Raw genomic sequence first — 13,121 nt, 5'->3', positions numbered from 1 at the left:
ATAAATTCCACAACTTCTTGATCAACGAAACTTTGCACAATTTTGCCCATCTTGCCGCGTAATGCCACGTAATAAGATTGCAGAGCTTCATTGGAGGAAAAAAGAATTACATCACGCAAACAAAAAACGGACCACGGCAACGGCCGGGAACCCACGGCACAGCATCAGCATCAGCCCGGCCATCGTCGATTGTGGCCAGCAATCAGTCGAATGACAAATCTTCTGCCACCGACCGTTCTCCCTCCCCCGAACGGGAAAGGTTCTGAGCCTCCGGCTCGGCGTTCGGGACGCCCCCCTCGGGAGCCTCGCCACCGTAATGGGCAGCAATTTTTCCGGCAATTTCTCATAATCGAACCTCCCTCGGTTCCATTTCTCATAATTTCACCCAACGCGCCCCGCTGTCGGGGATGCACCGACGGAGCCGGGCTGCATTTCTGGCCCGAAAGGCCATAAGGTGCTTTCCACCATTAAAACTAGAGGGAGAGGCAGGGCAGGGCACACCGGTTCTGTGCGGTGCAGTGCACGTGTAATGACATCAGCTGTGCCGCACGGAAAATGCTTCTTTCGAAACCTTCCCCCTGGGAACCAGCCGCTGTGCCAGCCGGCCGGACGGGTGGGTTATGCTTCGCCGCTTCTAAATTGGTGCTCGCGATTATGCAATGCGCCCCCCCGTTCGTCCCGGGCCTCCAACCGTGGCCCCGCGTGGTATTGAGGTTGGTGGTTGATAGTGAAACTTGTTTTTATTTCGCTCATCGTCGTCGTCGTCGTCGTCGTCGTTGGCATCTTCCGTCGGGGTGCATTTGTCGCCGTATGTTGGGCCCGCAGAACTAGCCGAGACTGGGCAACATAAATCCGTAATGCAACACACAACAATAATAACATCATTACGTGGACCGCGGGATTCTAGCGGAAGGACGCGCCGTTCGTCGACGCGACGGGTTCGACCGACGTCTGCTGGCATCGAACTCACACGCGCGGTGAAATAGAATCCAGGCTCCCCGCGTGGGGCCTCGCTTCTGGTGGCCTTCTGCCCAGCCCGGCGAATGTTCTACATGTCAAATCCTTTTATTATTATTGATTACATAACGGGGTTTGAGTCATTTTTTCTCCCGACCCGCGGCCATCGGGCCGTGTGTTCTGAGCGGCGGCGTTCGGAAGATAAATCGATCGATCGGGGATCGTGCCACGAGGATCAGGCGGCCGCGGACGAGCGGGGACGCACGGATTGAATGCAACACACCCGTGGACTGCACGGGAAGTCCCGGGAAGTCCCGGAAGACCACATTCGGTGCGCCGCGATGCACGGACCGAAAAGAAAGCAGCAACGTTACGCGGCGACCTCCTGCCGGGAGCCTTTTCACCCGTCCGTAACATCATCATCGTTTCTTCGTCGGCGTCATCATCAGCCACCCGTCAACACTCGGAGTACCCTGTACCTCTCCGGTCGGCCGGATGAGAACTTTCATTTCGACAAAGAACCCCCGAAGACGAATCCATTCCGGCTTTTTCTGCCTTTCAACCCAAGAATGCGAACGTTAAGATTCTCGACAGAGAGGGAGAGAGTGAGAGAGAGATCGAGAAAGGACCTTTTCGGACCAAACGGACCGAAAGAGATGGGAGTTCCTCCCGAGAGTTCAAGGGTGGCCGCCGGTCCCCCGGACCGGGGTGCTTGAAGACTTCGAGACACATTGTAAGTTCGCGCCCCATCAGCGGCGTCTTTGGCGGGCGTATTCACAGCGCCCCTGCACTTCACTTCCTTCGCGTAACGGGACTCGTCGCCAATCGTCGCCGTCGCCGGAGAAGGGTGAAACATAAGAATGATTGATGCAACGCAAGCACCGGCGACTGCCAAGTCCGCCAGCGTACTCCCACCGGGGGTCTCTCTCCGTCTCTCTCTCTCTATCAGGTAAGACAGGTCTTGACGGCGGGCGGTCAACAGGTCATATACTTACTCTGCGCCTGCAGGATCGTCGTGGCCTGTCCACCGGGAAAGGTCGCATTTCGTTTGTGGCGACCCTGTGTGCGGGTGCGGAGTCGGAAGTGATTTCGGATTTCGGGGTCCAGACCGCAAAAATGCATACCACCGGGAAAAGAAAGAAAGAAAACAAGGATATCGATCATTTGCAATTAGCAGCATCACTCTTTGGCGGCGGACGGGCCGCCGCGATCGGGTGATTGATGACGCGCGGCCCCTCGGTGACAGGACAATCGGGAAGTACGTACCTTGGATTTGGGGAAGGCGACCAGCACGTTGAACCACCACTTGGTCTCGTCCGGGCAGGTCCCCTTGACGAAGGTGACCCGCTCCGGGGCGGTGATGGCGATCGAGTGCGGATGGCTGGTGATGTTGTCGGCCGTGGTCACCTCCAGCACCTTCGTCATGTCGATTATGGCTTGCGGTATCGTTTCGGGCTGTATCAGGAGACAGAAACAGAAAGACGTAAAGATGCACGGTGATACGTTAATAATTAATTTCGAAATCGGATACGCGCCTGGTGGCCAAATTAACCTTTCGGCAGCCTTCAAAAGTGGGGTTTCGAAAAACCGCCAAAATGCAAATGCAAAGCACTGCAGCGGGGGTCTTCCTTCCTAGTTCGGAGCGGTGTGGGCCACTAAGTCGTGAAGCTATTTCGACATTTTCAATCAAAATAATAATGTCGATGATCTTGTGTCAGATTTTGGGACAATGATCGCAGGACATCGCAGTGACTCTTGTCGCGTGTTACCAAAGTTTGGCCAAGGAGTAAATCCGCAAAATGGAGTGGAGTTCACTCGAGGACCTGAGTGCCTTGAGGATTGTTGTTGCCTGCCACTAGCAAAACGGCGGTTCGTCGGTCTAACGGCGCCGACACGAAGGCGACACCTTTACGAAAGTGGGCAAAAACGCTCGATCGAGTGCTGGGAAGGTGCATAACTTTATGCAACCAAATGGCGGCCATAAAATCATAAAATTAGGTTCCACAGCAAACCTCGGGACACGGACCATTGTAAATTGCATTCACCGACGGGCCGGACTGAAGATGCCGATGCAGCCACGGGGCGGACGTCGCCCCGCTTTTGGGGGAAACTTATTTATCTGCAGCGTGCTCCAGCAGACTTTGAGAGTTTTAAAACTTCCTTTTCCTTTGGCGTCGCATTTGGCGTCCAATCGGCATCGGCATGTTGCCCACCCGCAACGAGCTTTTATTAAGAAGCATCCTCTCCGAACCCATTCTGGACCGTCAGTGTGATGGTGTTTATTTTATCCACACGATGGGTTCCAACTATCTTCATGGTTCAATTCGAAGGATTGGACCCCGCCTCGGGAAGGATTATGTCATTCGCGGGATCATCTGCCACCAATCGGCCCCGCTGCTCGCTGACTGTGCTAAATTCGTCAAATTAATTGCATTTCGTTGGTTTTACGATGTTGCTCGATGATTGGATTTCTCGGGGCCACGGGCGCGGAATTCTTGGTCTGACCTTTCAGACCTTCAGAGCTACGACGCGTATCAAATCAAGAGCATCGCACGGACGGGGGCACGGCGTACACGAGATTTTGGGCGATTCTGACAAAATATTTTGTAAGCCGATCTCCGGATTCTAATCTTGGTCCGATCGATTAAAATATGTTCGCCTGACGACCACAAGACGGCCGCGGCCGCCGTTTCGTCTCAGGAAGTCGGCGGATTCGATGCGTCCTGCTGGTTTTGCGCACAGATTTTAAGGCAATCCCAAATCCGCAAAAAAAAACAAACCAAACGACCCAACGCGGGCGTCGTGTTGTATCATCGCGAAGGTAATCAACCATCCGCGTTGAGATCCGCGTGTTCGTCGTCGTCGTCGTTTTCCTGTTTTTTTTTCTCCTTCGCAAAAGGACCTCCTTTTATGGGCATTATATGCCATTGTTTTTTCTTGTACGCACGAAACCGATTGGCTACGGGCCGGACCAATTGATCCGCAAAGCGCAGCGCACAAATCGAATCTCGGAGCGCAATAAAAAGTTGGCCGGGTAATGAAAATCCCAAACATAAGACAAGCCATTCAATTACGATCTTTATGTTGGCCTTCCCGGATTCCTCCCGTGGGGGGACCCCGTGGCGGAACCGGTGAACATATTTTGTATAATTTTTCAAACACCTTCTTCACGCGATAAAGGAAGCTCCCGCGTGGCCGCGTCACCCCGCACCGCACATTCGAATTCCCGCTTTTTGGTCGGAGCACCTTTTTTGTCGTTGTTTTCACAAGTCAGGTGAATCCGGCCGCCACCGTCAGATCCGTCGTGAAGCGGACGCCACCAGCACCACAAAATCCAATCGTGTAATCTTATGCGCAGCGCCTCGAAAAAGGGAAATAATTCTTCAAGCTTATTATTATTAATGTCTGAAATGTCCCGGTCGTACCCTTTTCGGTTCGGGTTCGTTCCTGCCCGTTTCGTGGGCTAAAAGCATCGCGCAACGGTGCAAGGTGTGTGCGCTTGTGCGAACGGGAAGAAGGATTTGATCACATCACGGCCGTTGAATCACCGGCCGTTTCGGGGTAGTGCTAATTGACCGTGGCCCGGGCTTGTGGAGGCTTTGTTTTTGTTGCCTCCTTTTAACTACCCCCTCATTGTGGCCCAACGAAGGGGGGAGGTGGCTTAATGCTCTTAAAGGTATGCTGTTTCCGTCATTGCGCAGGTATTTAGCATCATTTGCGGGATTCGAAAAGAGACACGGGGTTCTTTTTGTTCTTCTGCTGCTGCACCGTAAGTGATCCGGAATGGCGGGGCACGAGTAAGCTAAATTGATTCGCGTCACTTGCTATCCGAGGATGCCGAGCCGTTCTTGGTTTATGATTTATCAGCATATTTCATGGTTTTTTTTAATGAAAAGTGTCCTCAGTGGTCGCGCTCGGCTGGTTGAAGGCACAGGACACCGCGTTCGATCCGATAAAGCGTCAATATGGCTATACTTACGTGTTCGTCTACCGAATACGTCAGCTCTCCGTCGTCGTACAGCACGAACCACCTTCGCTGCCATCGCTGAAGAGAGAGAGAGAGAAAAAAGGTGATGAATACAAGTGTATCCAGAAAGGGTAAATTAATTATGTAAACTTGCAAAAAGAAGGGTAAAAACGCAGCAATATATTAACGATCGACGGTGCCGGGGGGGGGGGTTTAAAATTGACAAAAAGCGCACCGAGGAGCCATTGAACGGCACACACGCAAAGCGAGCGGCGGAATGCGTGTATAGGCAAAAGATAAAGACCCCAACCAAAGCCGCTTTCGGCTGTGCGGTGCCTGTCGAAAATGATGAACATATTTGCGAATGGCGGACAATAAATATAAATAATTGAAGGAGAAATGGAAATATCATAAAAACAAGCGACCGACCGAGGGGGTCGGCGCGGACAGTGTGTACCGGAGAATGGACCGGGCACGGACACGGCGAGATGGATTTACGGCACTCCGGCGCACACAGACGGTTATCGCGAAAAACGCTTTATTTGGTTATGGAATGTCATTTATTGGCGTTATAAGTAATACGCCCGAAACGCGGTACACCGTCGTGGCTGCGGCCACAGAAACCCCCGCCCATCTCCTGACGACGGACGGCTCCGTGGCCAAACTTTTTTGAGGAAAGATGCTTCGGAAAGTGTGATGGGACACAGGTCCGCAATATTTATGGATGATATTCTGTTTTACCACCCTTTTCGATGGCCACAAAAAATGGCCCTCTGCGGGCTTTGACATAAACAAAATATTTGCCCACAGAAGGGGCCTCTGGCAAGGCAAAAAGTAACGGCGGTTTACGCGAGCGCGCGGAACGGAAAGAACAACATCCCACAAGTGTCACAACTAGCAGTGCGATGGTGCCGAAAGCACTTGCTGAAGAACGAGAACGAGCGCGGAGCTTGAGGGCGAGAGTCAAGGTCCTTGAGGTTGTTACACGTTTTCGGATGGCTCATCCACGGGCGGGCAGGACACGAACGGAACGGCATTGGGTTGAGTGACGAGAGTGACGGACTAAGAGGCCGTGGCGATGGCGAAATCTGTACGTCGGCCCCTGTCGCCGTTAACGCGACGCACGTGGCCGTCTTTCGGGCCAATTTTGGGCGGCGCAGCGGTATCGGCATAAAATATCTCTTCGATGACCTACAAATTCGCGCGGCCAGAAAGAATGTGTACTTGAGAAAGGGTAGAGACCGAACCAAAGAGTCCCCTTCCCCCCCGCGAAAGGGTCACAACGACCACGACGACGCCGCGAGTACGCAGCACGATGAAGGTTAGTGCGTTTCGTTTTTTTATGATTTTCAACGACCCAGATGCCGGAGAAGGGTTTTATGAAAAGGGTTTTTTTGGCCATCCCATCCCAGCGCAACGCGATCGACAGCCAGGCGAAGGATGATGGCTTTTATCAGGTAATTCGAGCGTAACCACCGGAGCGGCCGGCCGGAGAAGAGACTTTCGAGTGGTTTCACGTTGTTGAATAAAATTCTGCCAAGTGGCCCAGTTCCAGAAGAGCCGTGCCGGATGATTGATCGCTGGCTGGCTGGCTGGCTGGCTGCACACACAATGCAACGCACCGAACGCACTGTGCGTACCTTGAATAGTTTCTTTTCATTTTCGAGCCGTCCGTGAAGTGTGTGAGCTAATGCAGACTGCACATAAAAGCGTCGGTCGGTTGAAGTACCGAGCATGAGTAGGGGGGCCAGAATGTTATGGTCGGATCGCCCAAAAGATCACTCAGGAAGCGCAGTAGCATCGAGCCGGGAGCGTCGGTGGCATTCTATTTACTTTAGGGGTCCATCGCGTCCATCGGAAAACAAAAGACTTGGGAATCTAAATTTAGGCGACGAACCCGACGTAAAACAACAGTTAAGATACTGTGCGCCGCGGCCCCCGTTCGCCTCTTCAACGGGGACGTTTTGTTTGCTCACTCCGGCTCGGTTCGGCTCGTCGGTGTTAATTCGTCTCCCACCGGACCGAGAGTGATTACTTGACCCAGGGCGTGAGCAGCATCGTAAACGGGTACATAAATTACAGGCATAGGCAGCGGGGCAGCAGCTACTTTGCACCGGTCGGTCGGTTCCCCCCTTAATACTTTACGTACTTCGAAAGGGTTCACCAAAGCTGACGAGTGGCCCTGACGCAAGCGGGAGCGCCACCATACCACGGACACTTTCATCGCTTCATCGCCACTCGACGAAGGTAATTGAGGGCGATAGCGCGGCAGGCAGGCCACCGGTTGTTGTGGCCACCAAAAAGGGGCAGCCCTTCTAGCTACAATGTTATTGCTTTGCTGGCCAAGCACCACTAGCCATTGAGATGCTTCCTCCTCTGACTCTGAATGGGACTCTCTGTGTGTGTGTGGGAGTCACGGCCCCCCCTGTTTGGAGCGGGAACAACCCACCGGACAACCTGTTGCGATGCTGGCTCATCGCAACCGTTGTTAGATGTTAATTAAATTAAAAAAGTGCGCAAACATTGCGCATTCCGAGGTGTCGGTGACGCGCTCCGGCGAATCCGGGCCATCCAGGTGACCCAACACCTGCCGCCCGACCACGCCTGGCGCCTCGTTTGATTTATGGGGAGAGACCGTTCCCCGAACGGAAACCGACCGCTCGGAAGTCGGTTTCGTGCCGATCGTGCCGTTGCACTGCCGCCGGAAGCCAAGTTCCTGTCGATGGCGCCGATCAGCAAACACTTCCAGACGGGGGCGGACTAATCAGGTTAGTAGCAGACAGCGAGAGAGAGAGAGAGAGAGGTAGAGCGCGCTAGAGCAAGGAGGTTGCAAGGAGTCCTCGCCGATAGACATGTAAAGCTATCGACCATGGAGCCCCGAGCAATTCTGCAAATAAATTGGAAAATTATTCATCGTCATTGCCACGGTCAATTTCTCGTGCCGAACCCTCGGGCGCCCCCCCCTCTCGGGAAGGCTCTGGACGCGGGAGTCCGGTGTCCGGCCCGCCGGGTTCCCAGGGGTTAGGCGCTCAGAATTAATTTCTTGTCCACTAGAACAAACAGGGCGGCGCACTCGGGACCCGGCGGCTGCTGCTGCTGCCAAGCCGATCGCGGTACCGTGCGCCGCGTAAGTGGTTAATGCTAATTAATTGTGTTTCCTTTACGACCTACGCGCATCCCTTCGTCGCGGCGGCCGTGGAAGCGCGTGTTTAAGGTGGAAGCATCGCGCGTCGCGCTTGACCGACCGAGCCAGGGCCGGGCGCTGTCGAACATCAACAAATTCATGGTGGGAAAAAAATAATCCGATTCCCGGACCGGCGCGGCGGGGCGGATTCAGAGTTTAATTACTGTTTCCGATAAGATGCATTATTTATGGGACCGCGTCCACCGCGGGTCTCTCAAGAAGGAAATCTTCATTTTCGTACGGAAATGAAGCCTCGCGATAATATCGGAGCGGGGCTTAGGGTGACCGATTTTCGCCCGACACTGAAAGTTTTGGGAGGGTCACGCAGTCTGAGACATCCCTTCCCGGAGCCGAGGTCGAGGCCGCGGCGAATCTCATAATGAATTGCGTTCACTTAATTTTAATCACTCAACCGTTTATGCGTGCTGCCACGGGAAGCTACGTCGTACGCGGCCGCACGATCATTCACGCGCCGCCGGAACACCGGACAAGCCGGAGCGTACAACAAGTGCGGGCCGCGCCGGTCCGCGTCCGGTTGACTTATAATCCTGCCCGCCGTAAGTTATTGGTTTCGATTGATACCGACGGTGACGGCGACGGTGGCAAGCGGAGCGGTGTTGGCCTCGGTTCGGGTTCGAAGCCGATTACACGTGATCTTCTTCCGTTTGTTTTTATTATCCCATGCGGACACGCAGCAGCGGCAGCCAAAGGTGATTAATTTGGCGCGTAACATCATGTTCAGCCCCGTCAAGGGTGCATCGGCGACGCGGTGTTTTTTGTCGCTGTTGTTGCTACCTTGGCACCTTACTGTGCGCGACAGTTACAGGACTCCGGCCGGCCGGCCGGACGGACGGCGGTGACATTTTCTGTGCATCGGGAACGGGACACGGTGGAGGGTACAAATTGGCCGCACAGCTTCGGGAGCGAACGAGAGCCCTGAAAATGGCGTCCAAGCCGAGACGTCCATGATTTGTGTCGCCCGGGAATGATCGAACGATCGATCGACCGGCCTTCTGGGCCCGGACAGCTTATCGCGCAAGGAAAGGGTAACGTCGTGGGATCCGTTGTTGTTTTTTACATTCATTGCATTGTCGGTGAACGGGTGCTGTGTTGCATCGTAGTGTCCGTTCGGACGTCAGCCATAGCCAGTCAGCTCGGCTCGAGAAAGTTTGACGAGAAGTGGCCGAACTGGGCTTCACGTGCTTGAAAACTGGGCTTCGCGTTATAACAGAACCGAAGTACTAGGTTGGGGAAAAGGAAGTTCATTGTTTTTGCGTGAAATTCAAAATTTTATTTGAGTTATAGAGTGAAATATGCACTGATTTGTTAGATTATTTGTTGCAATTTAAAGGCAACTTCATAATTCTTCTCTTCTAGATGTCTTGGTGTCTTGGCTTTATTGGTGTTAGGTCCGGACTGTACGGTGGATGCATTAAAACTTCCCAACCAAGCTCCAGGAGTTTCTGGTGAGCCACCACCGACGTGTGTGGACTTGTGTTGTCCTGATGGAACACAACACCTCTTTTGTTGGCCAATTTTGGCTGTTTCTGATCAAGCGGTCAAACATTGACAGTAGACAGTAAAAGAATCTTTTAAAGCATGAAGTCCCACCTTGAAAACTAGCATAAACTCGAAATTGTTTGATCGATACTTGACGAAATATCGATCACTAAAGCCATCTAATGAAAAAAATAATGGATTTCTTTTTCCCCATCCCAAGTCTAAGTCTAAGTCGAAGTCCAAGTCCAACATCCAACATTTCAGTTCTATGCATGGAATATTATCAAAAGCCTTGTATCAAATCATGTAAGAATTTTTGGTAAATAATTCAAAATTATATCGATGCGGTTTTTAATGGATGCGGAATGTGTCGAGAACCTAGAATTAAGTCGGAACCTGAACAGCTATACGAAAGAACTACTTCGTTTACCCATCCAAAAGAAAGAAACAACCTTTTTCTATGTATTCGATGTTTTTTTGTGATGCGCCGATTAACGGATAAAACGGATCTGCCTAGGATAATCGTGTTAAAATAAATCATTGTTCGCCAGTTAATCAGGTGAGCCACACACAAAAAAGGTCATCAATTAAACAGTTGAGGCCGAACTCTCAAAGCCGAAAATGATATCAACTTAAAAATGAAGTGAAAATTTAAGGAGGATAGTTTACGAATTTGCGCCTTACAATAAAACGACCATAATCAAGTCCTTGACGATGACCCAAAACAGTGGCCCGAACGAACAGTTTAGGGACCGAAAATGGGCAAGATAAGCTGTTGTGCTGTTGTGCCCACCGCATCGGCATCAACCCAAACAAGTTGATCGAAGCCGGGGCCGGTTGTGGCCAAGTTTTTTTTTTGGTTTTTGTGGTTCCCGTATGTCCATTCTGTCGGTAGACGCGCGCGGATCGCGGTAATAAATGCGCTACCGCCTACCGACCGGCGCGGCAGCGGTGTGCGATCGCCCGGTTCCCGCCGGTGGCCGCCGGTTAACCGATGGCGCGGCTGCCCCGCTTGGTGGAGTGGATTGTTTTCCCGCAAGCGCAAAACCGCGATCGATGGCAAGATGGCAATTTGCATAAATTGGAGTGTCATTTGCCACTGCCATCGCCATCGCCAAAGAAAGTCGCGCTGGTCGGTGGACCGGGAACGGGAGGGAAGCGGGAGTGAGCGCGAGCCGTCGGCAGCAGCAGGCGCGATTATTTCCGTGCGGCGCGCGGCAAATGGACCTATGAATGTTGCGCCACTGTGGCCGACGGCATGGCTGGCACAGGAGCTTCTTCATCCTGCCGCCGCCGTCGCCGAGGCTGCCTAACTGTAACGGTATTTTGCATTCAATTCAAGATGACCGCCGTCGTCGTCGTCGGGTCGGCGGTGGCTACAAGCGGACCCACCACGACCAGAAGAGGGCATCGATTGCTGCAGCTCCCCCCAGCTGCTTTCTAACAATCGGCTTTCGGTTGCCGCCACCGCCGCCGAAGAGGTCGCGGTGGGTTAATTCGCGAAAGCTTAAGCCGAAGCGCGTGCTGTGGCTGGTGGTGATGCTTTCTCGACAACCGGGTTCTCCGGATCTCCCACGACGATTCGGATAGGACGCCAGGACCCGATCGAAGCTGGCGAATTATCGGTCGCTGGCGATTGCGAAACACCGGACCGACCGGAGCGACCAATTTGTCGGCAGATAATAGGCCGAAAACGATCGCACACACATTGTAGCACTTTTCGGGCTCCAGTCGGGATCAGTGGTCGGACGAACTGGGCGAACCGATTGACAATCGATCAAAACGACACGCGTTGAAAGGTACGAATTTCGATACAATTTTCAACTCCGAAACCTAAACCCTAAACCCAACCGATGGGGGTCGAAACGGGTCGATTGGTAGGACTCAAATTCAGTCTGACTTCGGACTCGGAACAGCCACTTCGTGTTCCCCGGGTGCCGCCCCACTCACATGTCATACAATCCGCGGCGACTTGCGATCCCTCCCCAAAATTACATCTTACATCACACGACCGATAACCGAATTCTTCTGAACCGCCAATTTTCTCCCCAATGGTATAATTTAAAAAGGGCATCCTCGTGGCGCATCTCCAGCCCAACGCGGTCCTCGGCACGAAAGCTGCCTGTGCTGCTGCTGCAGCAACCGCAGTGCAGCGAAGAAAGAAAGAAATGGGCCGAAAAGTCGTGGAAAAACGGATCGCCCGCAACCATTTCGCTTTCAAATGTCATACGCAATTTGCGGCAATTTATGTTGAGCGTTTTCGACACACCGAAATGGATTTTCTGCGCCTTTTTTTTTCATCGTTCCATTTCGCCGCATGATTTATGCTGCTTCGTGTCGCGGTTATTTGTTTTCCTGTTAGTCGCTGTAAGTTGCTGTGTAGCTGGAAAGTTTAATCAATAACAGGTTAATACATAATACCAAATTGGCATCGCTTGCGGTTGGCCATTTTTTTATTGTTGTTTCCGAACTACCAAAGCCAGTCCCATCGGCGTAATTAATCGTCACAAAGGAAGGGATTTCCTTCAGATTTTCTAAATGTCGGTCCATCCAAAAACTAAGACATTCACCCGAAAGAAGAAATTATAGGCTCCAAGTAATCCACGAAAAACGCCCTCCAGAACACCGAGAGTTCTGCACCGTGAAGCGGGTCTTTCGCTCCTTGACACCTCTCTTTCTAAGGGCCACCTCTTTGGATCAAGACAATTGTGTAACGCGGAGCGCGTATTGTCTCGACCCCGCACTAGAATGGCCGTGTAATCACAGCACCGCTTCTTCGTCGTTCCTTGACTTGACACTCTCTCCGGCCCTGCCTGTTGCCGCGAGCTGACTGGCGGCATGTTCGGCCCGGCAAGTGCGATGGCACTTAACATCGGTGCGGAACATCAGCAACACTTGTCCGCGGTTGCGTGGCGAGAGCAAGAGCGTACAGGGGACAGGACCGATGTCTTACCAGGTAATTACCGGGTACCGGGAGACCTACCGGGCTACAGAACACCCGTAAACACCCGGCCCCCGACAGGCCCGGGGAAGTAGCATCGGAAGCGGAGTTGGCACTCTTGCGTGCCAACGGTGACGGAAGTCCCGTCCCAGCAAACTGACTCGCTGCTCGGTGCCACTGCCTAATTGTTGGTTACTAAATGAAACACGAGAGAAATCTCTCCGCATCGCTTAGAACCGTTCTCGCTCCGAGATTTGCATTGGGCACCGGCTGCTGGCCAGTTCCGAGGTATCTTCGGAGCCAGCGATCGGTAACGATGATGCTACGGTGCCTTTCCAACGACGATGCCGCCGGTAAGTTACCCAAGCCCAAGCGCATCGGAAAAATGTGGCCAAACCTGTCATCGTCAGGTGACCGAAGGCATAAAAAGCCACAACATACGACGCCCGACGAAGAAGAGATCGGATGGGCAGGAAAAACGGCCACACCACCAAACATCCGGGAGCGTCGGGCGCGATCAAGAAAAGTGGCCTCCAGCTCGGTGCCCTCCCATTCATTTACCGCTAGATTCG

General features: G+C 52.8%; 1 protein-coding gene across 1 annotated transcript in view; it reads right to left on the bottom strand.

Annotated features, from left to right (window-relative positions):
- Window positions 1-13,121, bottom strand: part of LOC128272402 (protein outspread) — a 144,467-nt gene that overhangs the window by 47,809 nt on the left and 83,537 nt on the right. Inside the window, exons 3-5 of the mRNA XM_053010202.1 lie at window positions 4,937-5,002; window positions 2,224-2,412; window positions 1,953-2,016 (exon numbers count right to left, since the gene is read on the bottom strand). Coding sequence (XP_052866162.1) covers window positions 1,953-2,016; window positions 2,224-2,412; window positions 4,937-5,002 — 319 coding nt within the window. The remainder of the gene's footprint in view (window positions 1-1,952; window positions 2,017-2,223; window positions 2,413-4,936; window positions 5,003-13,121) is intronic.

Source organism: Anopheles cruzii, chromosome 3 (genome assembly GCF_943734635.1).
Source record: "Anopheles cruzii chromosome 3, idAnoCruzAS_RS32_06, whole genome shotgun sequence".
Classification (NCBI taxonomy): domain Eukaryota; kingdom Metazoa; phylum Arthropoda; class Insecta; order Diptera; family Culicidae; genus Anopheles; species Anopheles cruzii.
This window is presented reverse-complemented; position numbering and strand designations above follow the sequence as displayed.